The sequence below is a fragment of the Loxodonta africana genome, chromosome 8 (assembly GCF_030014295.1).
Source record: "Loxodonta africana isolate mLoxAfr1 chromosome 8, mLoxAfr1.hap2, whole genome shotgun sequence".
NCBI lineage: Eukaryota > Metazoa > Chordata > Mammalia > Proboscidea > Elephantidae > Loxodonta > Loxodonta africana.
Window position 1 is genome coordinate 88,569,998 of NC_087349.1, and position 27,801 is coordinate 88,597,798.

The 27,801-nt window shown below is 45.1% G+C and overlaps 1 protein-coding gene across 1 annotated transcript in view; it reads right to left on the reverse strand.

Annotated features, from left to right (window-relative positions):
* JAZF1 (JAZF zinc finger 1) overlaps nt 1–27,801 on the reverse strand; it is a 377,709-nt gene that overhangs the window by 12,364 nt on the left and 337,544 nt on the right. The window contains exon 4 of the mRNA XM_064290103.1: nt 2,660–2,829. Coding sequence (XP_064146173.1) covers nt 2,660–2,829 — 170 coding nt within the window. The remainder of the gene's footprint in view (nt 1–2,659; nt 2,830–27,801) is intronic.

Consider the following 27,801-nt stretch of genomic DNA (forward strand, 5'->3'; position numbering starts at 1 on the left):
GGCTGTCTATCCCTTTATCCTCTGAGCGTCTACAAGTCCTGAGACCTGTGCTGGACAGTGAGGAGGGGACTGTGAGGGTCTGCAGAGTAACGAGGGCTATGGTGCATTGGTGCAGAAAGTGCTCTGCCGGAAGGAAGAACAAAGCGTCTGGAAAGGTCAGAAGATAAATCTGGTCTGTAAGTCAGCCTGGGAAATCTATAAGGGCTTCCCAGAGAAGGGGGCAGTCAAGCTGTGTCTTAAGAAATGAATGGAATGAAAACTAGAGGTGCTGATGAAGAAGCCGGCAGGGGCGGGGGGGGGGGGGGGGCGGCATTCCTAGGCAGATGAATCAAAATGGAAAACCTGGAGACTTAGCTGTACCTTCAGGGCCCTTCTCCCTTCACCTATTCAATTAGAAGTCGGAGAAATTTGATGCCTTATCTTTATTTTGGCCTTGTAAATGCCAGTGAAATGGTAAAAAGAGCTAATCCTGAGTCAGTGCCCAAGAGACTAACTGGTCACAGAACTCCCTGTCAAAAGGGGGTAGGGAGTGAGAAAATTCAGAAGTTACCCCAGGAGTAAACAATATGGCAGCACTTCTGGGTTTTGTCCGACTCCACAGCACACCAGCTCATTTCTACCCTCCTCTCACCAACACCCAAGCCAACTAATGTGCTGCAGTAAATAGGACGAAATGATTAAAAACCATGATAGAGAACACCACTGCCCTATAGCCAGTAACTTCGAACAGGAAAAGCCAAACTGATATTTTAGGGTACCCTCATCTCCAGTGCTTGGTTAGGAGAAGTAGTTACATGTTTGTTATTGTCTCATGTATCATTACCTGACATTCTGGCCCAGAATAGGAAAGTTACACATATCTCATGAAAGCCAGGACCCCTAATTGCCACCCATGTCATGTGACAGCCAGTGGTATTGAAGCAGAGAGCCCTCCCGGTCCATGGGTCACTAAATTTTCTCTTGGTCTTAGATGGAGGGAGAGCACTCAAAAAACCCCCAATCAACCCAGTCATAGAAAACTGAAGGAGGAAAGTGCTAGAAATGCAAGAAAAAGAATAAAAGAACAATGACAAAAAATTGACTGGGGAATGGACATGAAAAAGGGAAGCTAGAGACAGGTGAGAGAAGAGAGTACCTCACCCTCTTTGACCAGAACAAAGGTTGTTACATTTATGTCCAAGAATATGGAGGCTTGTATTTTTTTCTGGTCAGCCTTGGTGGGGGTCATTAAAAAAAAAAAAACTTCCTCTTAATTTAGCTGATGTGTACAACATGCTTTAAACAGCGTCGGGCACGTGACAGGGCAGCAAGATGACACAGGCAAGGAGGAACGGTTTGTGGAACGAAGGGAGAGAACAGGCACCAGAGAGCAGACAGGATATGATCGCAGCGTTCTCTGTCTAGATTTTTCTACTTTAAAATAAAGAAGGAGGAAAAATCTCCTGCAATGCAGAGATGCCCTCTGGAGAAATGGGTTTGGGTTAACAATCCCCTTGGCTTTTTGCAACCTGGCTATTTACTCTTCCGCTCCCATACCCTCTGACAGGTAGGCCATTTGTAGACGCACAGGTATGCTCTGTCGTCCACCCAGCAGCCCTCCAGGATGCCCCGATGGCATTTGTACATCTCCAGACTGGGGTCTCGGCTTGAACAAAGAGCATCTGAACTTTACGTGATACAAATTTGACAGTATATAGAGCAGGTAAAGCCTTGGACCACTTACCTCTGTGATATATTTGTTTCCAGGATTTTAAATTAGCAACAGATGTAAAAAGTACCCCAGCAGGTGTTTTCATTGCAGAGACATATTTAAAAAGGAGCCATGTAAGAAGTGCTTATGCGATCACACATTATTCAGATCTTTGTCTTTTAACGGTCTCCGGTCTATCTGCTGAGCTATGGGTAAATTAGCATATCATGAAATGCACCAGGTATATTGCTGATTTTCAGTTTTTTTACCCCACAGTTGGATTTTAAAGAGCTGCTGGCACCTCATGAGAAAGTCCGCAAATTTGTTTTTCTTTTTAAGGCAACTTTCTGGACCCACACTTGAATGCTGTGGTTGTTTCTCATTGTTTTGTCCCTTTGAGTTTTCTTAATAGGATATGTGGTACCTCCAGGTGCCCATGACACCAAGACTCAGACCCTGGCTCTGTGACATCTACAGAGAGGAGGACATCCAAGCCCCTGTCCTCCCAAGTCCCCTTTCATGCTGGGGAGGGTGGGGGCACGGGGTGAGCAAGACTTTCCTTAGCTGGAAGCTAAGCACCCAAAAGGTTCTGCCGGCTTTGAAGACTTCAGAGTGGTCCTCTGTGATTCTGCGATCCAGTTGTAGAGTTACCAGCTGGGGAAAGGGCTTGGCAAATCAATAGCACATTTGATACTCTAATGGGTTCCCTGATTTAACACGAATTTGAAGAATATCAAAAGACATGGTCCTCCAACAAAAGACTGCTTTTGACCTACAGCTCCCACGTGGGGTAGGAGAGGGGAAAACAGCCACCAAACACCCTGATACCAGGAGCCAGTGGTTCATGTAGGGCACGCTGTGCCCACCTCAGATGCAGGAGAGGGAAGCACCTCATCTGGGCCCCTGCTGTGAGTAGAAGGGGCTGCTCCCTGTCCACGTGGTTATGCCCAGCGAGGTGGCTTCTCTTACCTTGTATCGCTTTTTACATCCAGGAACTGGGCAGGCAAAAGGCTTCTCCTCCCCTCCGTTCATGCACATGGAGCTGAGGATGGCTTCCGAGCTGATGGCGCTCTCGGTGGTCCAGGACTCATCACTGTCCGACTCCTCGTAGTCCACTTCCTCCTCATCATACTCGCTGCCTGCGGGAGCAGAGAACACATCGCCTGTCAGAAGTCACATCCCATGGGCTCACTCTGGCCACCCACAGGGCAGGAGGACCAGCAGTGACATGGCAGCTACTGCTGCCCTTGGGGTGGGGATCCCAGGCACACAGGGATTTTGTGCACGCTTCCTCCTGCAGACCACCCGAGGGTGATTTGTGCCTTCCCACGTAAGAGACCAGCTCATTCATGGCTAAGAACTGGCCAAGCATGAACTTGAAGTCTACGGCAGGCCAGTCTGTGGCTGCAAAGGTGCTAGGAAGACTGAGGCTAAAACAAAAATAACCACGACAGACCCTCCCCTGCACATGTCAGCCAGGGTTGGCGTTCCAAATACTAGAATCCTATGTCCCGACTTTGAAGCTTGATTGGCCTAGTGATGCACAAACCTCAGGGTGTGGGCTACATTTTACTCTGTTATTAGCGATTTACATTTCAGTGGGAACGAGTTTCAGAACTTTTTCTTTATAGACTGGGCTGGGAAGACCACGAGGACATTTGGAACCAAAAGAGGCTACCCCAAGGTGGGGAGCGAAGGGGCAGAAACCCCAGGAGCTCCAAGGATAAGCTGTCAGAGTGCATGTCTGCCTGCCACACGCACCCCAGACAGCTGCACCCCATCAGCTCCACACAGATTGCCCCACAGGCAGACCCATCATAGCCACAGCACTCGGGTAGAAGGAGGGGGTTCCTGTGCTCCTAAAGGTTAAGAGCTCTTTTTAGGATTGAATTAAAACTCTCCTGACTTCTCTGTTCAGAACAGCAGGGATGGGGAACCACCTTAACAACCAGCCCCTTTTTGCTGTTTTTTAATGAGGACCAAAGCCATTTATTTGGAGCTTTTTGCACAATACAGGCCTGAAGGACATAATTCTACAGATCATAAACAGTGTAAAATAATATGTTGACAAGTCCTAATGCATTTACAAGCCCCATGGAATAAATAGGAATTATAGCACAACATTAATAAGAATTATATGGTAGCAATTAGAGTTGTGAAATTCATCCCCCAGGTGTGAGGCTAAATTGTACCCGGGGCCTGCCTGGGTGCTCTGTGGGCTTGCTCTGCTACATCAATTATTTCAACACCAAATATTGGCCCTTTTATTGGGTTTCATTTTAATAGGTATTAATAAGATTGTTTGAAGAGCCAGTTGAGCCAGAAACAGGGATGCCAGCACCTGGGGCTAGAAGTGAAAAGAATGCAGAAAAGAAGGAAGGGACCTCAAGTTTACCGAATGCCTATTATGTTTCCGGCATGGTAGGTGCGTTATTTCATCTTCCGGTAACCCCAAGGGGAGGGGGGTGTATTATCACTTTTAAACACGTGAGGAAACTGAGCCCAGGTGAGGTTAAAGAACATGTATATGCCTGATTAGCTGTTACAGGGGTGTACCCTTTCCCCCATGTTGCTTCCCGGGCCCCAGTGTCAGCAGCTCTCCCAAGCTCCCTCTGAGGGGCTGCCTGCTCTGCCCTCTGTGCCCCACTCAACCTCCTTCCATGTTGTAGGTTCTTTGCCATCTCCCACTCCGGGGGAATTCAAAGCAGCTGTTCTGGAGCCCATTAGGAACTCTTGGGTGGTGCAGAAACACAATTTCACAAAACAAGGCTCTGGAATTAAAAGTGGGTTCCAGCCAGAGCCTGTGGTCCTTGGCTGTGGCTCCAAGAGCTAAGAGACCCATTTGGAAATGCTCCCGCAAGACAACACGGGGCTCTACGCCTGCTATGTGTCTAAGTCAGCCGTGAGCAAACCACAGAATCTGTTTTGAAGTAGGGCATTGTTCAGGACATTCTCCTCTTAAACAAATGCCACATGCTGATGTCCTTTAAATTGCTTGTTAGAAAACTATAAATGCTATTTCGCAAAGCTTCTCCAAGCAAGGCTTCAGAAAGTTAGAATGACTAATTTTGCCATCTAATTGGGCTAATTTGTTAACCTGAATACCAAGAACCACGGTAACATTTACAACTGAGGGGGGAGGACCTCAGACCTAATGAGGCCTTAATGAAGCCCAGCAGAAGATAAAACTTCAAAACTGTTCTGGATCAAAAGGACTGATGTTGTGTCTGCCGTGGCCTGGAGACCACGTGGCATCCAGCCCCAAGCAGGGCAGGTGGGGACAATGAAAAGGAGCACTGAACAACAGGCGTCCATCGGCACTGTCCAGGGCAAACTGGGCCACACGCACGCTCTAGTTATCAGTGGCCCATGAAACTAATTGCCTCCCTTTGGAGGGGACTCGAGATGGACCTACTCATACTGAGTTCTGTCCTACCACAAAGATGCACAGTGCACAGACCTGGGCTCATGTCTTGGCTCTTAGTCACTAAAAGACAAGTTACTTGGCCTCTACTTTCTCTTCTGTGAAATGAGTGCAAATCCCTACCCTGTATGTTTAACTGAAGGATTAAAATTAATGTCTACATACACTTGGCATAGGAGGTCCCGTCACATAGAAAATGCTCAGAAAATGGGCAATAGCATAAGTAATATCAGTATTACTTCTGTAGATTTTAAAAGGCCTGCTATGACACCAAACAAAAAATACGAAATTATTCTGGATGGTTTGGGAATTCCTACTAGAAAAAAATGCATGAGGGACTTCACACCAGGACGGGCTCTATCTTTGCTTTGGACTTCTCAGCCCAGCAGAGCGGAACATTTTCCCTCGTTCATTGAGGCTGCAGGGAACAGAATGGAGAGCGTGGCTTGGGGGCCAGAGGACCCACAGGTGCCCTCACACGACCGCTGACCCCAGGCAAGTGGCATCACCTCTCTGAGCCACAGATTCCTCATCTGGAAAACAGTGCTAATAAGAACACCCACCAGACTGTTGTGAAGAGTAGCTTGAGTTCTGGTTTTAAAAGAACTTAGAACAATGCCTGGCACAGGGTATGCACCAAGGCATATTTGTTGAACATGTCATAGTTTATTTCACCTACCATCCCCTTCTGTTCTTTGCAGATAAAAACCCAAAAAACCAAACCCGTTGCTATAGAGTTGATTCTGACTCATAGTGATCCTATGGGACAGTGTAGAACTGCCCCATAGGGTTTCCAAAGAGTGGCTGGTGGATGCCAGCTGCTGACCTTTTGTTTAGCAACCGAATGCTTAATCACTGTATCACCAGGGCCCCCTTTTGCAGATACTAGGTTTTTAAGACAGAGTTGTGTGTGTGAGGCCTACTGATGCTTGAGTGAATAGGCCCCTGTAATCAAACAGGAGAATTGTCGCCAGCTGCAAGGCAGGTCAGTTTCTTGGCTTCGGGTTTTGGTTTTTCAGTGTGGGGGTGGAAGGGCCCACTGCAGGTAGGGAAGGCGCAGGTGTTCCTGGGAGTCACACATGCTCAGATGTAAGTGCCCGCTCAGCACTCACATCTGGGAAACCTGCCGGTAGGACCTGCAGAAAACATCTGAGGCCCGCAAACCACTGTTATCCACCCCTTTTCAAACATCTTTGAACCCTATGAAGAGGGAACCTGAAACCAGCGTTATATGCTTAGTCACAAAACCATCTGGGCCAGCCCTTCCCTTTGCTTTATTAAGTTCTTCATGTCTTTCCACAGGACAAAAATAAGCCCCAACCTGGCTCATTTTCAATTTCTGCTTTATCTTTTACCTGAAAACTAACTTTAAAAAACAAAATAAAACAAGAAACAATAAAGACTGACTTCAGAATGAACAATTTCCAGCAGTTTCAAGACCTTTGTTAGGTCTTTGTTTCCCACCCATTTAAGTTTCACTCATTTAGAACCACTGCTGTTTTCCCTAGTGGTGGTCTTCAAACCCTTTGATCCTACACTCCAAGCAGTGAGAAACTCAGCACTCCCCCCAAGTAAGACTGTGAATATATACATTTACTGTAAGTTGTACATGGTACTAATATATTGCATTATGAAACACACATGCAAATAAATGAGATAAAAGAATGAATATTAAAAACAAATCAGTCAATAAATTTTAATGACTATTTTAATAACTAAAGGTTTAATATCTCCTCACATCTTATCTCTGGTGGTATAAATAGTTAATACACTTGACTGCTAATAGAAAGGTAGGAGGCTCAAGACTTCCTGGAAGAAAGTTCTGGCAATCTACTTCTGAATAGTCAGCTACTGAAAACTCCACGGAGCCGTTCTACTCTGACACACATGGCGGTTGCCATGAATTGGAACCAACAGCAACTGGTTTTGTTTTCCACAGCTCATGGCCATCTTACACCCGCAACTGGTGACCACTGCTCTCCAGGCTGGCTGGAGGGGATGAAAAAACACATTACACTTTGCTCTGAGCTAACTCTGATTGAAATGAGGCTTTGGACTATTAGAGGGGAAAAGGAGGGGGCATTAAGGAATGGACACATTCACTTATTCACTCAGCAAACACTTATCCAACACTAATCTTGAGCGGTTTTCACGGGCTAATGCTTTTCAGAAGTAGACTGCTGGGTCCTTCTTCCTAGTCTGTCTTAGTCTGGAAGCTCAGCTGAAACCTGTCCTCCATGGGTGACCCTGCTGGTATCTGAATACCGGTGGCATAGCTTCCAGCATCACAGCAGCACACAAGCCCCCACAGTACAACAAACTGACAGACGAGATGTGGAATGACATCAAGGACATCATCCATGAAGAAAGCAAGAGGTCACTGAAAAGACATGAAAGAAAAAAGACCAAGATGGACGTCAGAGGAGACTCTGAAACTTGCTCTTGAGCGTCGAACAGCTAAAGCAAAAGGAAGAATTGATGAAGTAAAAGAACTGAACAGAAGATTTCAAAGGGCCTCTCGAGAAGACAAAGTATTATAATGACATGTGCAAAGAGCTGGAGATGGAAAACCAAAAGGGAAGAACATGCTCGGCGTTTCTCAAGCTGAAAGTACTGAAGAAAAAATTCAAGCCTCAAGTTGCAATAGTGAAGGATTCCATGCAGACGATACTAAACGACACAGGAAGCATCAAAAGCAGACGGAAGGAATACACAGAGTCATTATACCAAAAAGAATTAGTTGATATTCAACCATTTCAAGAGGTGGCATACGATCAGGAACCGATGGTACTGAAGGAAGAAGTCCAAGCTGCTCTGAAGTCATTGGCGAAAAACAAGGCTCCAGGAATTGATGGAGTATCAATTGAGATGTTTCAACAAACAGATGCAGCGCTGGAGGTGCTCATTCGTCTATGCCAAGAAATACGGAAGACAGCTTTCTGGACAACTGACTGGAAGAGATCCATATTTATGCCTATTCCCAAGAAAGGTGATCCAACCGAATGTGGAAATTACAGAGCAATATCATTAATATCACACGCAAGCAAAATTTTGCTGAAGATCATTCAAAAACGGCTGCAGCAGTGTATCGACAGGGAACTGCTGGAAATTCAGGCCAGTTTCAGAAGAGGACATGGAACCAGGGATATCACTGCTGATGTCAGATGGATCCTGGCTGAAAGCAGAGACTACCAGAAGGATGTTTACCTGTGTTTTATTGACTATGCAAAGGCATTTGACTGTGTGGATCATAACAAACTATGGATAACACTGCAAAGAATGGGAATTCCAGAACCCTTAATTGTGCTCATGAGGAAAATTTACATAGATCAAGAGGCAGTTGTTCAGACAGAACAAGTGGATACCGATTGGTTTAAAGTCAGGAAAGGTATCTATTTAATCTGTATGGTGAACAAATAATCCGAGAAGCTGGACTATATGAAGAAGAACGGGGCATCAGGATTGGAGGAAGACTCATTAACAACCTGCATTATGCAGATGACACAACCTTGTTTGCTGAAAGTGAAGAGGACTTGAAGCACTTACTGATGAAGATCATGAAGATCAAAGACCGCAGCCTTCAGTATGGATTACACCTCAACATAAAGAAAACAAAAATCCTTACAACTGGACCAATGAGCAAAATCATGATAAATGGAGAAAAGATTGAAGCTGTCAAGGATTTCATTTTACTTGGATCCACAATCAACAGCCACGGAAGCAGCAGTCAAGAAATCAAAAGACGCATTGCATTGGGCAAATCTGCTGCAAAGGACCTCTGTAAAGTGTTGAAGAGCAAAGATGTCACCCTGAAGACTAAGGTGCGCCTGACACAAGCCATGGTATTTTCAATTACATCATACGCATGTGAAAGCTGGACAATGAATAAGGAAGACCGAAGAAGAGTTGACGCCTTTGAATTGTGGTGCTGGCGAAGAATATTGAATATACCATGGACTGCCAAGAGAACCAACAAATCTGTCTTGGAAGAAGTGCGGCCAGAATGCTCCTTAGAGGCAAGGATGGCGAGACTGCGTCTTACATACTTTGGACATGTTGTCAGGAGGGATCATTCCCTGGAGAAGGACACCATGCTTGGCAGAGTACAAGGTCAGCGGAAAAGAGGAAGACTGTCAACAAGGTGGATTGACACAGTGGCTGCAACAATAAGCTCAAGCATAACAACGATTGTAAGGATGGCTCAGGACCAGGCATAGGGTCGCTATGAGTCGGAACAGACTCGACGGCACCTAACAACAACAACAGTCATGAGCGGAGCCTTGATATTTAAGGTTCTGTCTAAACCCCACACTACGAGCCTGTGAGGAAGGTGGGGGGCTCCATGCCAGAGGCTGGAGGGAATAACAAAGGTCCTTGATCTGTGCCCCGCCATCGAGAGTTCACAAACATTAATTTCCACAACATTTTTCTAAGCAAAAGAATTATTAAAAGTATTTGCTCTTTATAAAAGAGAGAAAAACCCCTATCTCTATCTGTAGTTTTAAGGAGTTGGGGGTGGGGAGGCGGGGAGGAAAGGACTTTGAAGTGTGTCAGTTATAGGCAGAACCGCTGTACATGTCCATGGCTGCCACTGTGCCAAGTCCCATCACTAGCCAAGCCCTGCTGGGTGCCTGTAGGCAGCGCACTCTCTTACTTTCTGAGAGCTATGTCACATCGTGTCTGTGTCCTCAAGCCTATGACTGCAGGTCCGTCTACTCACCATTTACTCTTAGCAGATGGCCCAACGCTCTAAAGCATCTATAGCTTTCTCATTCTTTGCACTCATAAACATGAAACAGAGACACACAGATAGATAAAACTAAGTCAACCTTTTCCAGAAACCCAATACACCACATTTTTCTTATAAACCAGATCATTAATATTCATGTATAAGTGGTAACTGTAGTGACTGCAAATTAAAGCTCTCCTCGGGTATCAAATTCTGGCAACTACATTAGCACAAGAGTTCCCTTTCTGCCTTATAGATTTATGATTATAAATTAGCTCTAATTGGTACTGACCCACTTTATGTGAGCTGTAGCAACAAAAGTCAAAATAAACAGGCAGTGTACGATTACAGTGGAAGCCACACCAATGGCTCTCTGGACTGTGCACCCTGTCCCCAACGTTCCTGTCCTGGCTCCCCCCCATCTCCTCCTAACTAAGGTCCTGGTTCTCCCAGCCAGGAGTAATCTCTCCCTCATAGGACTTAACACTGTCTAAAATATTGCTGGGTCCTGTGCTTGTTTATCTCTTGACTGGGAGACACTAGGTCTTATTTGTCGTGGCAGTCAGGGTTCACTGGTAGAATTCTTACCTTCCATGTGGGAGACCTGGGTTTGATTCACTGCCAAGCACCTCAAGCACAGCCACTACCCGTCTGTCAGTGGAGGCTTGCGTGTTGCTATGATGCTGAACAGGTTTTCAGTGGAGCATTCAGATTAGACAGGCTAGGAAGAAAGGCCCAGCAATTCTGAAAATCAGCCAGTGAAAGCCACATAGATCTGATCCACAATTGATTATAGGGATGGCACGGGACATTTTATTCCTCTGTATGTGGGGTCACCATGAGTTGGGGGCCAACTAGACTGCAGCTAACAACAAGGTCTAAATTATCTTTGATCATCCCACAGTGCTGCATGTTGTCTGATAATAGAGCTGAAAGACGAGTCCTCCTGGGTTGGAGGGCACTACATAATAGCTGCAATAATGGACTAAAACATACCAATGACCACAAAGATGGCACAGGACCAGGCAACGTTTCCTTCTGTTATGCATAAGACCACTGTGATTTGGAGCTGACTCAAAGGCACCTAACAATAACAACATCATCCCACAGTACCTGGGGTAGTGCCTTGCACTTCAAGAGCTAATGGGCATGGGTTTGTTGATTGAATGAGTGCATACACTTCATAGACTTCAGAATTTATACAGCCTCCACTCTTGGCTGTCTTAAATTAAAACAAATTAGATTATCTCACTTGCCTGCTTGAAACCCTCCAGTGGCCTCGCATAGGAGCACGGACGCAATCCAATGTCTTATTATGGCCTACTCTGTACCATTGTTGCTTGGATCTTTAATACCTGAATTGATATATATATATTTTCTTTTTACAAGAAAACTTAAGAACTATCTATACTTGGTTTAATGCTAAATTTTTACACCTAAAACCCTATTTAACAAATATTTCTAAATGTTCAGATACTATTACCAAAAAATCAAATCCATTCCCATCAAATTGATTCTGACTCATAGCGACCCTATAGGACAGAACAGAACTGCTCCATAGGGTTTCCAAGGCTGTAATCTTTACGGAACCAGACTGCCACATCTTTCTCCCGCAGAACGGCTGGTGGGTTCCAACTGCCAACCTTTTGGATAACAGCTGCGTACTTAACCACTGCATCACTAGGGCTCCTCAGATACTATTAAACAGTAAGTCAAAATATAATTTTTTAAATAAAATGCTCTTATGCATTTATGTGTTGATTACAAGCTTTGTCAAATTCTCCTAAATATTTCAACAAAATTATGCAAACTTTACTTAAATGCTTTAACACATCTTAAAAACAGAAAAATCACACAGGTTATCATAAAACTTACACTTAACCTATTATATTCCTATAGATTTATTTTTTCATTATTTCCATATTTAGCTTTGACCTTCCTGGGGTTACAAGAAGCTGGTGAGATCAGAGAAACAGGAGCTCGCCTCAGGCCAGCAGAGGGCAGAGACTCCGAGTTACTGACCCACTGATACTTGCTTAGGAGGAGACGATTCAAGTGTTCCAAACGGCATTTCCTGAACTGGAAAACTGACTGAATCTCCCAAGAGACAAGGGATTTCTTCAGGGGTACAAGCCGTCCTCTCAGATGGGCTAATCCCCCATCTTTGACCCACCCTTTCTGCCTGTTTGTGACCACTGGTGTTGGCCAGTCTTTCCTGCTCTTACCCCACTTTCTACTTTTCCTGGAACTACTGGGTTTACAATTCCCTGCCCATCTGCTAATGGTGATGGAGGAAAAGAACACCTATATCTGATAAACAGATACCTCCTTTGCAGAGAACACAATTCTCACCCATGCGGCACTCCTCTGTGTAGCAAAGTTTATGGAAATATAAATGCAGCCTGCTGTGTTTGCTCTTCTTGCATTATAACTACCTTACGGCATATTTGGTATTATGGTTCCCATTTTGAGAATCATTTTTTGGATTCAATGCTTTCCACAGATTCAATGGACCCTGACTACCAATCATCATCATACTCTTTGATGCTCAAACTATCACAGCTTGGCCAGTGCAAAGCCTCTCAGGCGGCTTCCTTTGTCCTTTCAGTGTTTCTCCATTCCTGTTTTTTAATTATTTCTCTTCTCTTGAATCAAAGTTATGAAGGAGCCCCAGTGGTGCAATGGTTAAAGCGCTCGACTGCTAACTGAAAGGTCAGTGGTTTGAACGCACAAGCCACTCCGTGGGAGAAAACACCTGGGGGTCTGCTACCGTGAAGATCAAAAAATCCGTGAAAAATCAAACCAGTTGCGGTGGAGACAATTCGACTCATAGCGATCCTATAGCAACTCTATAGCGATTCATAGCAACCGTAAAGATTATAGCCTAGGAAATTCTACAGGGTAGTAACACTCTGACATAGGGTGGATATAAGTCAGAATTGACTCAATGGCAAGTAACAATAATGAAAGTTATAATTTTACACAACAAGAAGTCAAATAGTTCTGTGAGGCTTAGAATGACAAAGACGAGTTTCCTGTCTGACCCCTTCTCATCCCAGATCCCTGTTCCCTGCAGGCGACCACTTCAACCTCCTCATTTCTAAATAACAAGCCTCTACTGCTATTTCTGGGTCTTCCAATTTGCATATCTTTTGACTTTCTCCTGTAATTTTGATCTTTTACATATCTCCTAATATCAGAATTTTATGATAATATATTTGGTTTCGTTAGTATTCAGTGTTTACATTATTATGACCCAGAGCCGTGTGGTGAACTGCAATCACATTTTTGTTTTCATTGGAGTTAATGTCATTTCCAAGTTTGCTAAGCAGCCTATGTCTTTGACCTTGCCTTTCTCACCTTCCTCCTCCTCATCATCATAGTAAGAGCAGCTGATGCTTGTTTAGGGCTCGCTCTGTGTCAGGCCTGTACATCTATTAACTCATTCAGACCTCACAACAGTCCTGTGGTTATCTTCATTTTGTCTTTTTTTTAGTAGGCTCAGAGAGGTGATGTGGCCTATCTAAGGTCATGAAGCTACTCCGTGGCACACTAAGGATTCAAATCTGGCCATCTGGCTCTAGAGCCGGTGTTCCTAACCTCTATAAAGTATTTTTCCCCCCGTTGCCTTGCAGTCAGCTCCAATTCATGGTGACCTCACGTGTTGTTAGAGTAGAACTATACTCCATGGGTTTTCAGTGGCTGATTTTTTGGAAGTAGATCGCCAGCTCTTTCTTCCAAGACACTTCTAGGTGGATCCAAACTGCCAACATTTTGGCTAATAGCTGAGTGCATTAACCCTTTCTACCACCCAGGGACTCCTGCGGTATTACTGTATGTAATTCGTTCCCAATTCTCTGGAAGAAAAACAAAACAAACAAAAAAAAACGCATTGTTTTCGAGTTGATTCCGACTCATAGTGACCCTATAGAACAGCCCCATAAAGATTCCAAGGAGCAGCTGGTGGATTTGAAGTGCAGCTGTAGCGCTTAATCACTATGCCAACAGGGGCTCCAAACTCTCCAGTGGAACTCTGAATCTCCTCTCAATATGCTCAAGCCCATCGGGTATTCTGTTTTTACCCTTTAGGTTTCTCTCCCCCTCCATCCTCCCTTCTCTTTTTCCTGAGAGACCCTCTCTTGGACCCTCTGCCCTCTTGCTCTGTTCAGAACTACATGTTTTCCAGGTCTGCTGCAGAGCTGTCATCCTGGGGTTTTCCTTCTTCCCCATCCTGGGAACATCCTTTAGCTCTCCCCATGTTGAGTTGATTCCTTTCTCCAAGATTCCATGTCTTCCTCTTGGGTGGAGCACATCCTTTCAATAGCTTCCTGAAAAAGGGTTATGGGAGGTCAAGTTTTCAGTCCTCAAATGTCAGTGTCTTCACTGACCTCACCATGACAGGTAGTCGGTAGCCTCTGAGGTTCATGATCACTTTCTCGAGGACTATGGAGGATCAGGGTTTTCTAGCTTTGCAGGTTGCTGACTAGAAGTCCCATGCCACACTGATTCCCAGTTCTTGGCAAGTGTCCTCTCTCTTGAGAGACTCAGGGCTTCCCTTTTCTCTGTGTTCCCCCACCATCCTTTTTTCCACTCTGCTGGGGACTCAATGAGCCCCTTTTCCTTGAAACTCATGCCCTTCAATTCTGGGTAATTTTCTTGAATTATATTTTTGATACTTTTCTGTACTCTCATTTGTCTTCCTGTGAGCTTCTTTTGTTTAAATGTTAGCCCTCTTGAACTTGTCCTCTGTTGTTCGTGTTCTTATCACTTCTACTTTTTAATCTCTGATTTTTTAAACTTTTATTGTGCTTTAAGTGAAAGTTTACAAACCAAGTCAATCTCTCATATAAAAACTTATATACACCCTGCTATATATTCCTAGTTGCTCTCCCTCTAACTAGACAGCACACTCCTTCCCTCCACTCTCTATTTTTGTGTCCATTTGGCCAGCTTCTGACTCCCTCTGCCCTCTCATCTCTTCTCCAGACAGGAGCTGCCTACATAGTCTCATGTGTCTACTTGACCCAAGAAGCTCACTCTTCTCCAGTATCACTTTCTATCCCATAGTCCAGTCCAATCCCTGTCTGAAGAGTAAGCTTTGGGAACGGTTCCTGTCTGGGGCTAACAAAAGGTCTGGGGACCATGACCTCTGGGGTCCTTCTAGTCTCGGTCAGACCATTAAGCCTGGTCTTTTTATGAGTATTCGAGGTCTGCATCCCACTGCTCTCCTGCTCCCTCAGGGGTTCTCTGTTGTGTTACCTGTCAGGGCAGTCATTGGTTGTAGCCGGGCACCATCTAGTTCTTCTGGTCTCAGGATGATGTAGTCTCTGATTTATGTGGCCCTTTCTGTCTCTTGGGCTCATAACTACCTTGTGTCTTTGGTGTTCTTCATTCTCCTTTGCTCCAGGTGGGTTGAAATCAATTGATGCATCTTAGATGGCCACTTGCTAGTGTTTGAGACCCCAGGTGCCACTCTCCAAAGTGGGATGCAGAATGTTTCAATAGATTTTGTTATGCCAATTGACTTAGATGTCTCCTGAAACCAAGGTCCCCAAACCCCTGCCCCGGCTATGCTGGCCTTTGAAGCATTCAGTTTATTCAGGAAACTTCTCTGCTTTTGGTTTAGTCCAGTTGTGCTGACCTCACCTGTATTGTGTGTTGTCTTTCCCATCACCTAAAATAGCTCTTACCTACTATCTAATTAGTGAAAAGCCCTCTCCCTCTTTCCCTCCCCACTCTCATAACCATCAAAGAATATTTTCTTCTTTGTTTAAACTATGTTTCAAGTTCTCATAATAGTGGTTTCACAGAGTATTTGTCCTTTTGCAACTGACTAATTTCACTCAGCATAATGTCTTCCAGATTCTTCCATCTTATGAAATGTTTCATGGATTCATCATTGTTCTTTATCAATGCGTAGTATTCCATTATGTGAATATACCATAATTTATTTATCCATTCATCCGTTGATGGGCACCTTGGTTGCTTCCATCTTTTTGCTATTGTGAACAACACTGCAATGAACATGGGTGTGCATATATCTGTTTGTGTAAAGGCTCGCATTTCTCTAGAATATATTCCAAGGAGTGGGACTGCTAGATTGTATGGTAGTTCTATTTCTAGCTTTTTAAGGAAGGGCCAAATTGATTTCCAGAGTGGTTGTACCATTTTATACTCCCACCAGCAGTGTATAAGTGTTCCAGTCTCTCCACAAGCTCTCCAACATTTATTATTTTGTGTTTTTTTGGATTAATGCCAGCCTTGTTGGAGTGTAATCTCTAATCTTTTATTTTCTTATTTTTACTTTCTAGAATATTCTTCAAAGACTTATCTCTGATCTCCATAAAAGTTTTTTAGGCCCTAGCTATGAATTTTAAGATAACAGATATTAATTTTTTCTTTCTTTATTATTGTACTTTAGATGAAGGTTAACAGAACAAACTAGCTTCTCTGTCGTCTATCATCCCGGAAACTGTTCTCAAGCCTTGGGTATCCTTGTCTGCTCCTGTTTAAGACCAACTTAAAACCAAACCCCGTGCCATCAAATCATTTCTGAATCCCTGTGTTAGAAAATAACTGTGCTCCGTTCTACAGTAATCTTTTATGGCGGCAGACCTTTCTTCTATGGTGCCGCTGGGTGAGCTCAAACTGCCAACCTTTAGGTTAGTAGTCAAGTACAAACTGTTTGCACCACCCAGGGACCTTCATGTTTAAACATGAAGCTCTAGTGCTTGGATGGGACTATAAGGTGGTGACTGTCCCTGTTGGGTCAACCGCCTGGGGACCACATCTGTTGGTATCTGCAGCTCTTTCCTCTTTGGCTGGTCATCCTCTCCAGAGAAAAATCCTCCAGGCTGACAGAATTCCTGGGGCGGGTAAGGAAAGCTGCTTGGATTATACCACGCAGCATGGAATCTTTTACTCAGTCTCCCTGTTCTCAGGACTTTGCCCCCCATCCCCGCAAAGGCTCTTCCTGGTGTCCCTCATTCAGCATCTCCATGGAATTAACCTCCAGCGTTCTGTTGTGAGTCGAGAGGCAGCTGCCTGGCTGTGCAGGGCTAGGGAGGGCCTGGGAAGAGGAATGGAGTCTAACTCCAATACAGACTTGGCAGCCAACTCATCTGATTTCAGTCTCCCCTGCACCTCCATACTCAGTGCAGTAACACAATGTTGCTCCTTTTCTTAAATATGTAACAGTTGTATTGAGCTGTAATTCACATACCATACTATTCGTGCATTTAAAGTATACAACTCAATGGTTATTAGTATATTCAGAGAGTCGTGCAACTATCACAGCAATCAAATTTAGAGCACTTTCATCACCCCCAAAAGAAAACTGTACCCTTTATGTTGCTCTACTTCTCCGGGGTGTCTGGGATTCCTCGTTGCAAATCAGCTTGCTTTGACGGGGGCTCTCCTGTCAGCCTGCCAGTCAGTGACCTCTTGACCTTTTGCTTTCTAGCCTCCGGTTTTTGTTGCTGCTGTGGCGTCTTTGTCTTTGTTCGTTAATACCGTTAAGCCCCTCCTTCTGTCATTTTAGGTATACGTGTGCGTTCCAGCTGCCATCTTTAATTTGGAATCGCCAAGCCCCTGTGAAAGCATCCTTCTTTCTGGCAACAACAACAAAAGTGCCCAGTCCACCCTGGACTACTCCTGCCCCAAGCCGTGGGATCTGCTACTTGCCTTTCAATAGGGGATGGCGCCAGAGGTGAAAACCTAGATGCTGGTGGTGGGGGTCAGGCTGGCCCCGTGAGGGTGGTGCTGGGCAGTGTCACCGCTGCTGAGCCACCTGACGGGCAGTGCTATAGGACCTCTCTTTAGGATCACGAGTTCGCTGTTTCCAATTTCACTCCAACATCACCAAATCCATTTAAATTTTATTCAAAGCAAACATTTAAATTTATTTTTTCTGCACTATGGCTCCTTAAATCTTTACCCTTTCCCCAGTCTTTCATTTCCATCCTTCCCTTTTGTGATGCTTGTATGTCCCCTGCCTGCCATGTCACTCTGATGACATGGTCGTCCTCACTGTGCCTTAGGCCACAGGTATGTAAAACACTGAGCACGTTCCCCTGCTCAGGGAGTTCCTTCCCACAGTGGCTCTCTGTCCTTGACACTCTTCTCCCAGCTTTTCCCACCCTCGGCTCTTCCTCCGCATTCAGCTCACCACCACCTCCGAGAGGCCTCCCTGATCACCTGTCTGTTTAAGCAGCTTGGCCTCCTCCAGGCACAAGCTCCTCACCTGGGAACTTTCCTCATAGTATACCGCACTTCCTAAATGGTCATGTTTCCTTCCATCTTTGTCCTTCTTCCACATCACTGGATTCCTGGTGTCCTTTAAAGTGCCTGGCACACAGTACGTATTCAACATATATATTTGTTGAACAAACAAATGAGAGGCAGAGGCCGTGTGCTAAACTGGGCCTCCTGACACCAGGTCATTGCTTTCTACCTACATGTTGTTGTTAGCGGGGGACAGAAATCCAAGTGTGAGGTTGTCGTAGCGACGATGAAGGCATAGCAGAGATTCAGAAAATACACATATCTGAGATTCAGGTCCTGTCACTTAATGGGCAAACAAAGACACTTAAGTCCCACACTCTGTCACCTTTCTCTGTGCCAATTTTTGGGAAAAGAGTGAAAATCACGAGCCGATGAAATGGTCACGAAGCAGTAGCACCCCTGTTAGTACAGTGACAAAAAGGGGAGCTGTGGAGGAGCACTGCGGCTGCCACTCCAAAACCTGCCAGCTTTGTCAACACAGCCCTGACCACCGTGACCACAGTGACAGGACTATTGTCATGAGGGCTCAGTCTGCTGGGCAGAGGCTGTTACTTCCCTTCTGGCTCCTGCTCTGCCACCAGGGAAGTACAGCCCTTGGGCCTGGCACCCTAACTCCATGCGCTGTGATTAAATTTGAGGTCAAGATCAAGGCTGTTTAAATGCAGAATCTTGTAAAAACTGGAAATTCAGGTTTCAAACCAATTCCACAACTCAATAGTAAAGAATTCTGTAATTCTATTTAAAGGCACATTCTCAGAAAAAAAGATGAAAAGAAATAAACACCTAGGGAAGAAATTGGTCCCTTTCACGTTAACCCTTTCTTGTTAGGTCTCTTAATCCTTTTCTTCTTTTCTCTTTGAGACTTCAAAGCTGCTCTTGTACTTCTCCCTCAACCACTCAGCTTGGTGTCAAAGCCCTTGGCTTGCTCCTGGCTCAGAGCTGTGGTGTCATTATTGCCTCCCTGGCAGGAGTCCTCTCACACCCCGCGGCTCCAGCTGAGCGCGCTTCTCTTGCTTCCTAATTTCCCGGCTCTCCATCTTGGGCGAGAGGAGAAAGAAACTGCCCAAGAGGCACAAAGGAACAGAGTCTCCTTTATTGTTCACATATCTTGGTGACTTTTTCAGGAAGAAATGGGCAACAAGAAATGACAGCATCTCTTCAGTATGGCACAAAGCTCAGCAATATCATTCCAGGACTTTCCTCACCCCCATTGTAAGTTCCTCGCTGTCTTACTTTTGGGGGAGACCTTGGTGACCTTCTTTCCTTTTGCTGCTAAGGATTCATTAGGATTTAATGTAAAGGTTTCCATATCAGTCAGCAGCTCTTTAGTCTGCTCCCAACGCAGAGTCTGGAGCAGTGTTTTGAAAGTGTAGGTTGTGGCCCATAAATGGGTCATGAAATCCATTCAGGGGGCATAACTGGCATTCAAAAATATAAAAGGAAAGGACAGAATGGAATAGAAAGTTATCAGAGTATAAGGTGTGCCTGTGAGACTATATTTTCAGGTGCGTGTGTGTGTCCACTGTTTTGCAATGCAAAATATATTTCTTACCATGTGTCACAAAAAAAATCAAGTCCCTGAGTGGTGCAGATGGTTCACACACACTGCTGCTAACAAAAGGAGTGGAGCTTCGAGTCCACTCAGAGGTGCTTTTGAAGAAAGGCCTGGTGATCCACTTCTGAAAAATCAGCCGCTGCAAACCCTACGGAGCACATTTCTGCTCTGATACACATGGGGTCACCATGACTCAGAATCGACTTTGCAGAATTCCCCCCCCCCGCCCCAACTGGTCACAGTAAAAATGTTTAAAGCCATTTTGACCCCTCAACATTTTAGTTTATAGAAATTCTTTCTAACAGAACCAACATTTCTTCTAGAAAAAACAAACAAGTTTATCCAAGACTTAAATAGGATATAAAGTAGGCTAAAAGAGAAAGTGAAAGGTAATTTTTGGTGACCATGAACAAGGTACTTATTGTATTGTGAAAGAAAAAAAAAAATTTTTTTTTTTTTAATAGTGAGGACACACACTTCGGTCCTCCCGTCCAGGAACTTACAATCTAACTGGGAAGACAGGCTCCTGCTAATCGATGTCAGTGGGCTCAGAAGTGCCCACACGGAAGGGAGTTTTTGTAACAGAGTCACAGATAGAAAGTGATAGGTGTATACAGTGGATAGAAAGTAGGAGGAATTTCTCTACTGATTCAAGTATCCTATACAACTCATGTCATGATCTTTTGGGATATTCTCAAGGACAGTCCATCCCTGTTTCCTGAGTGGGTGAATCTGGTTCTAAGAAATGCCCCCCAGTCATTCGCATCCGTTCTGCCGAATGAAGAACGGCCATGCAAGGTGCACTGGCCTCTGCCCAACCTGTCGTCAGATTGCTGGACACAGCGGCTCTCAAACAGTTCCAAATCTTGCAGCAGAGCTAAGGATGGCTGCAAAGGAACACATGCCCCGGACAGTGAGTGGCCCAACTGCAACCATTGCTTTGGCCCAGAGATCACCAACTGCCTGGGCTGTTAGGAGCTGGAGTGGAACCCAGGGAGGGAGGTCTGTGTGTGGACAGGGGAGGCTGGCAGATTGCCTTCTCCACCATGCTCACCAGGAAATCACTACCAGGAGGCAAAGCTACATGCGTCAGAGCCTGCTCATCTTGTTCCCCATGGCACCCCCAGCCCCAGCAGAGTACCCGCAGGAGCAGGTCCTCAGCTGATAATTGTGGAATGAAGAAAAGCAGAAACAGGGCCCCTGCACGCTGGAAGCACAGGGCCACATGACGCAATGTACATAGGTATTCACATGCACTGTGTAATTTGCATTTAGTGATTACATTTATTTAATACACATACCAATCTGTAAAGATAAAATGAGACCATGTGCATGGAAAGCACTATGTGAATTGTAAAATGACACAAAAACGAAAAGAACTATGATGATAACATTAGGGAATACAATCGCAAAGATGTAAACATGTAACAGCTTCATCTTTCCATTACACCCATTTAACACAAGTACAAAAACCAGACCAAACCCAACAAGACCCTGTCCGGAGGCTGAGTGGTCAAGTGGTTAGGAGCAGGGAGTTGGGAGCCAGGCTGCCTGTATTAAGATTCTGGCTCTCTGTTCTTCCCATCTGGTGGCCTCAGACCAATTACCTCACCTCTTTATTCCTCAGTTTCCTCATCTGCAAAATGGAAATAATACTAGTGCTAACTCCATAGGGCTATTGTGAGGATTATACGAGCTAACATACAGAAAGTACTTAGAATGATGTCTGGCACAGAGTCATGTACTATATTAGCACTGGTTGTTGTTATTATTTTAGTCAGTGATTAAAAATGATATGGACTCAAAAGATACAACCAGGGATACACAAGGCCTACCGAGCAATAATCTGGCCAGAGTCATTTGCCTAAAATGCCTAAAATATAATTTACGTTTCTAATTCAATGGAATATGACGCTGTTGGAAAAAACAAAATGCTAATTTAGGGTTCAACTTTGTAGATCAAAACAAATTATAGATAACATTGTGAAGAATGGGAATTCTAGAACACTTAATTGTGCTCATGTGAAACTTGTACATAGACCAAGAAGCAGTCATTTGAACAGAACAATGGGATAGATTATACCTAAACATAAAGAAAACAAAAATCCTCACAACTGGACTGATAAGCAACATCATGACAAACGGAGAAAAGGCTGAAGTTACCAAGGATTTCATTTTATTCAGATCCACAATCAACACCCATGGAAGCAGCAGTCAAGAAGTCAAACGAAGCATTGGGCAAATCTGCTGCAAAGGACCTCTTTAAAGTGTTAACAAGCAAAGACATCCCCCTCGAGGATTAAGGTGCACCTGACCCAAGCCACAGTGTTTTCAATTGCCTCATATGCATGTGAAAGCTGGACCATGAATAAGGAAGGCCAGAGAAGAATTGATGCCTTTGAATTATGGTGTTGGTGAAGAATATTGAATATGCCATGGACTGCCAGAAGAATGAATAAATCTGTCTTGGAAGAAGTACAGTCAGAATGATCCTTAGAAGCCAGGATGGTGAGACTTTGTCTCACATACTTTGAACATTATCAGGAGGGACCAGTCCCTGGAGAAAGACATCATGCTTGGTAAAGTAGAGGGTCAGCGAAAAAGAGGAAGACCCTCAATGAGATGGACTGACACAGTGGCTGCAACAATGAGCTCAAAGATAGCAATGGCTGTGAGGATGGCGCAGGACCAGGCAGTGTTTTCTGTTGTACACAGGGTCGCTGTGAGTGGAAACCGACTCCACGGTACGTAACAACAACAAGGTTATACTGCCAAGCTTACTTTATTATTTCAAGAAATTAAAGACCTGGAGATGAACAGGAAACTTTGGTGGCATAGTGGTTAAGATCTACGGCTGCTAACCAAAAGGTCGCCAGTTCGAATCTACCAGGCGCTCCTTGGAAACCCTAGGAGACAGTTCTACTCTGTCCTATAGGGTCGCTATGGGTTGCAATCAACTCAATGTTTTTTTAGTTCTGAGATGAACAGGAAGTTCCTGGGTGACCCAAACAGTTAAGTGTTCAACTACTACCAAAAGGTTGGTAGTTCAAACCCGTCTGGAAGTGCCTTGGAAGAAAGGCCTGGGGATCTGCTTCTGAAAGGTCACAGACTTGAAAACCCTATGGAGCAGTTCTGCTTTACATACATGGGGTCACCATGAGTTGGAATCAACTTGACAATGCTACTGGTGTTTTTTTTTTTTTTGGAGATGAACAAGACACACAGTCTCTCTCTGCCCTGAAGGCATGTAGTGTATGACATGGATGGCCGGACAGTTAATTAGCACATAGGGGAGGACCTCAAGGTCCCAGATGGCCTGCGGCAGCAGGGGAGTGCCCACTATAGTGATACTACTCCTGAAAACATGGGTGGAGAGAACTCTAAGGGTGGGCTTGTCCTACCACCTTTTTTTTTTTTTTTAATAACTTTTATTAAGCTTCAAGTGAACGTTTACAAATCCAATCAGTCTGTCACATATAAGTTTACATACATCTCACTCCCTACTCCCACTTGCTCTCCCCCTCTTGAGTCAGCCCTTTCAGTCTCTCCTTTCTGGACAATTTTGCCGGCTTCCCTCTCTCTCTATCCTCCCATCCCCCCTCCAGACAAGAGCTGCCAACACAATCTCAAGTGTCCACCTGATATAATTAGCTCACTCTTCATCAGCGTCTCTCTCCCACCCGCTGACCAGTCCCTTTCATTTCTGATGAGTTGTCTTCGGGGATGGTTCCTGTCCTGTGTCAACTGAAGGTCTGGGGAGCATGGCCGCCGGGATTCCTCCAGTCTCAGTCAGACCATTAAGTTTGGTCTTTTTATGAGAATTTGGGGTCTGTATCCCACGTCCTACCATCTTTTATGAAATTAGTGCAGCGTGGAAGCACTTGCAGGGCTTGTTACTGCTCTGGCACTTCTCTCCTAGCTACGAAATACAATGCGCTATATGTACAGAGGAAACCCTGGTGGCGTAGTGGTTAAGTGCTACAGCTGCTAACCAAAAGGTCAGCAGTTTGAATCTGCCAGGCGCTCCTTGGACACTCTATGGGGCAGTTCTACTCTGTCCTATAGGGTCACTATGAGTCGGAATCGACTTGACAGCAGTGGGTTTGGTTTTTTATATGTACAGAGTGTACACCTACAGAATGGGTGGGCATGTTTACGCCAAGAGACAGCTCCCAGGAGGGCTGAGAAGGGGGGATGATGGATAGAGAAAAACATACCGATAATCAAGATGAGAAATAATTAGGGTCTGCAAGCAAAACCCAGCTTCTACTGTATCAAAGTAATTGTCTCTTTGCAGACATCACACACGACAGGAAAATGCACCACAACAGAAAATAAGTTGCTTCTCTAGGAAATCATGTTGGGAATGTCACTGAGAGTTCACATGAACCTAAGGGATCTCCCATAAAAGCTCCATTTCACGCTCCATCCCGTGTGGAAACTACAGCCTGTGCCGCGTGAACATGGGTTATGAGACCACTTCTGATTTTTAAGAAGGCTGTTTGGCTTCATAACTGAGCAGCTTCCGTTTTTACGTATTGCATGTATCAAGTTGACATTACAGTCATTGGGGCTGTGTTTAAATCTGGTGAGATGTTAAGTGTGTGATAAAACCCCATTGCCATCAAGTCAATTCTGACTCATGGTGACCTTATAGGACACAGTAGAACTGTCCCCTGGGGTTTCGAAGGTGCAGCTGGTGGATTTGAACTGTTGACCTTTTGTCCTGATAGAAACACGGGAGCAGAAGTTCCCACTCAGAGATGGTTGCAAACATTCTACAACAACAGGTCAGCCATGACGGCGGACTGAGGGTGGAGAGCATGGCCTTCCCAGGCCACAGTTCTATTCGTTTCATACACATTTATCCACCAAGCTCAGCTACGCACCAGGTATCGGGCCCGGCACTGGAGGCCAGGATCTTCCTGGAGCATCCACCACCCTGATGGTGCTTTTTCTTTTATTCCTATTTCTTTGCCAGTGTATCACAAGCTCACAGGTGGCCACTCGAGCCAGACAGCCTGGTCTCAAACGCTGCCTCCTTCACATAATTTCTCTTCACCACTTTCTTCTCTCACCAGAGAATTTAATGAGCTAATATGTACGTACGTGCTTGAACCACGTGGTTAAGCACTACTCGAGTGTTGACTGTTATTTTTTTATTGGTTGAGCAAACACACTTGTGTTCACAAATTAAAGTCCAGAGGATGATAGGTGTTGCTCAATGGCTTTTTTAGGACCCAGGATCAGTGACAGAGGTTAAAAATGGGGTTAAAAATGGTAGACCAATTCTCCTCCCCACCCTCCCCCCACAGGGCCCTTTCCTGGCCCTGTGCTGTCCCCACACTTGGCTCTAAAGCCCAGCGCTCTGTCCCAGGTTACATGGGCTCCTTCCTGGCCTTTCCCTCACTGCACCCACCTGTCTGCCTGTGTTTTACCTACACTGGGGCTTGCGTTACCTTTGCCACCTGGCCACCTCCTCTGGATACATCCTCCCCTGCGTGTTCTCCGTCAGCCTCACCGGGGGGAAGTTTCTCGCCTTCCTCTGACAATTGCGCAGATGCTGGCTCTACCTTCCTCTGACGATTGTGCAGATGCTTCCTCAACTCCTGCCCCGCCCTGACCTGGCACATGCTCTGTGACGAAGGCCTAATGCCCCCTTCCTCAGAAGACTGGGTTCTCCTTTAAGCTGGGCCCAGCTGATTCCAAAAATGGTTTTGAGCTTTCCCTGCTGCTCTGACTTACAGGCCTCGGCTCTGGCCACAAGAGACACGAGAGTGAGAAACACACTGCTCAGAGTCAAACTGCCCTCCTCCTTCAAGCCCTGCTTATGGGATCTCAGGTAAGTCACTGTCCTCCTTCAAGCCTTGGTGATCCCACAGGCTTGTGCAGGGGATTAGTAAGTTAGCACACAGAAATGGTTTTCCAAAGTGTCTAGCACAGAGGAGCGTTCTGGACAAGGCTCAGCCCACCTGTCACACACCCCATTACCACAACGCCTTTCTTCCCCAGAATTGAGGTGGGCGGGCCCTTTCATTTCTTCTGTCCTTGTTCCCTCTTCATTCAACTTCAGGGTCTCTGGGCACACGAGTTGTTAGACTGGATTCCTGCATTCTCGGGCCACACTTTGTAGTGTGTTTACAAAGTGTCTCGCCAAACAGAACTATGCCACATGATAACAAACAAGAGGCCTTCCAAGGTTTAGTAACAGGACTAAGTGTTTACGTTTTTTTTTTTTTTTTTTATTATTATTGACGTCTGGCAACAGGAACAGTCGTGGCCCAATAAACCACACCTATCAGTCCCCAAACAAGCTGAGATAGAAATAAGGAAAAGACCTATCAATCTGCCCAAACCCTTGTGTGAAAATGTGATGGGTGACCTATTTACAAATAGGACTCCAAAGTCCTCTTAAATTCTCTTCTGCCTGAAAATTCTGCTGGATGTGGCAGTTTGGATGGCAGTTCTCATTAGAATGGATGAGAACTGGCCAGGTATTTCTGAGACTATAGACAGCTGTGGCTCGAAGGTACCAACCTGGAGGTGCAAACATTGTAGCATCAGCCCCGCCTTCCCTTCCTCTCCCTTCCCCAGGCTTCCCAGAAAGGTTCGACCTCAACAGGGGTTTCCATGTGGGTCACTTCCTCATTTCTGTGGTAATCAAACAGAAGACCTGAGGGGCTGCTTCCAGCCTGTTTTCCAGAACCATGCCCAGCAGAGGGCCAGCCAAGAAGATGCTCCACTTGCCATTTTCTACATATAGTCTGAGGTAGACTTTGTCCATGAAAAACAAATTTAGAAACACAGTGACAAAAGACACCTTTTGTCCTTGCTTTCCCTTCAGTTAGGAATTGGTATGCCACCAAGATCTAACTCTCTGCAAAGGAAGACTATATTGTCTCTTTTTCATGGACCCTATACTCTCTGGGAAACCCTGGTGACATAGTGGTTAAGTGCTACCGCTGCTAACCAAAGGGTCAGCCATTCGAATCCGCCAGGTGCTCCTTGGAAACTCTGTGGGGCAGTTCTACTCCATCCTATAGGGTCGCTATGAGTAGGAATCGACTCAAGGGCACTGGGTTATACTCTCTGGCCCCATCTCTTTAACTTCATTTCAAAAGCTCCCAAAATCCAAAAAACTCACTCCTGTCGAGTCAATTCTGACTCACTGTGTCCCCATAGGGTTTCCAAGGCTGTAAATTTCTACAGAAGCTGACTGCCACATCTTTCTCCTGCAGAGTAGCTGGTGGTTTCAAACTGCCAACCTTTCGGTTAGCAGTAGATCACTATACCAATGTGCCACCGAAAGCTCCCACCACCCAGAAATTCCACTTGTAGGTACATAATTGAAATAACTGAAAGCAGGGACTCAAACAGATACTTACACACCAGTGTTCATTGCAGCACTATTGCCAATAGCCAAAAGGTGGAAATAACACAATAGATGAATGGATAAGCAAACTATGGTAAAATGGAGTATTACTCAGCCATAAAGAAAAATGAAGTTCTGATACATGCTACGACATGATGAGACTCGAAAACATTATGCTGAATAAAGTCAGCCAGACGCAAAAGGAACAAATATGATAGGATCCCACTTACAGGAAATATACAGAATAGGCAAATGCATAGAAGCCAAAGTTTACTCGTGGTTACCAGGGGCTGGGGGAGGAGGGAATGGGGGTTACTGCTTAATGCCTATGCAGCTTGCCTGGGGTGATGGAAAAGTTTTAGAAACAGATGGTGGTGATGGTTGCACAACACTGTGAAAGTCACTAAATTGTACACTTAAAGATGGTTAAAATGGCAAATTTTATACCATATGTGTTTCACCACAATAAAAGTAAAAATTGTGTAAGCTTCAGGCCGCTGTCTCTCTTCTGGGGACCCTGTGAGCAGGTGTGTTCACCACTCTGGCCCCGAGTCCTGCTTACCTCCCGGGCTCCTGTTCTCCTGCCTTAGCTCCTGCTGCGACTTGCCCCTTTCATGCATGTCTTTCATGTACGGGTTTTACATCCCAAGAGGGCCTGGACGTAGGTTTGTGCTTGTGTTATACTCACAACTCCTAAGTACACCATCAGTACATACTTTCTGATTGATTTTAAAGCACCCAAGCTTGA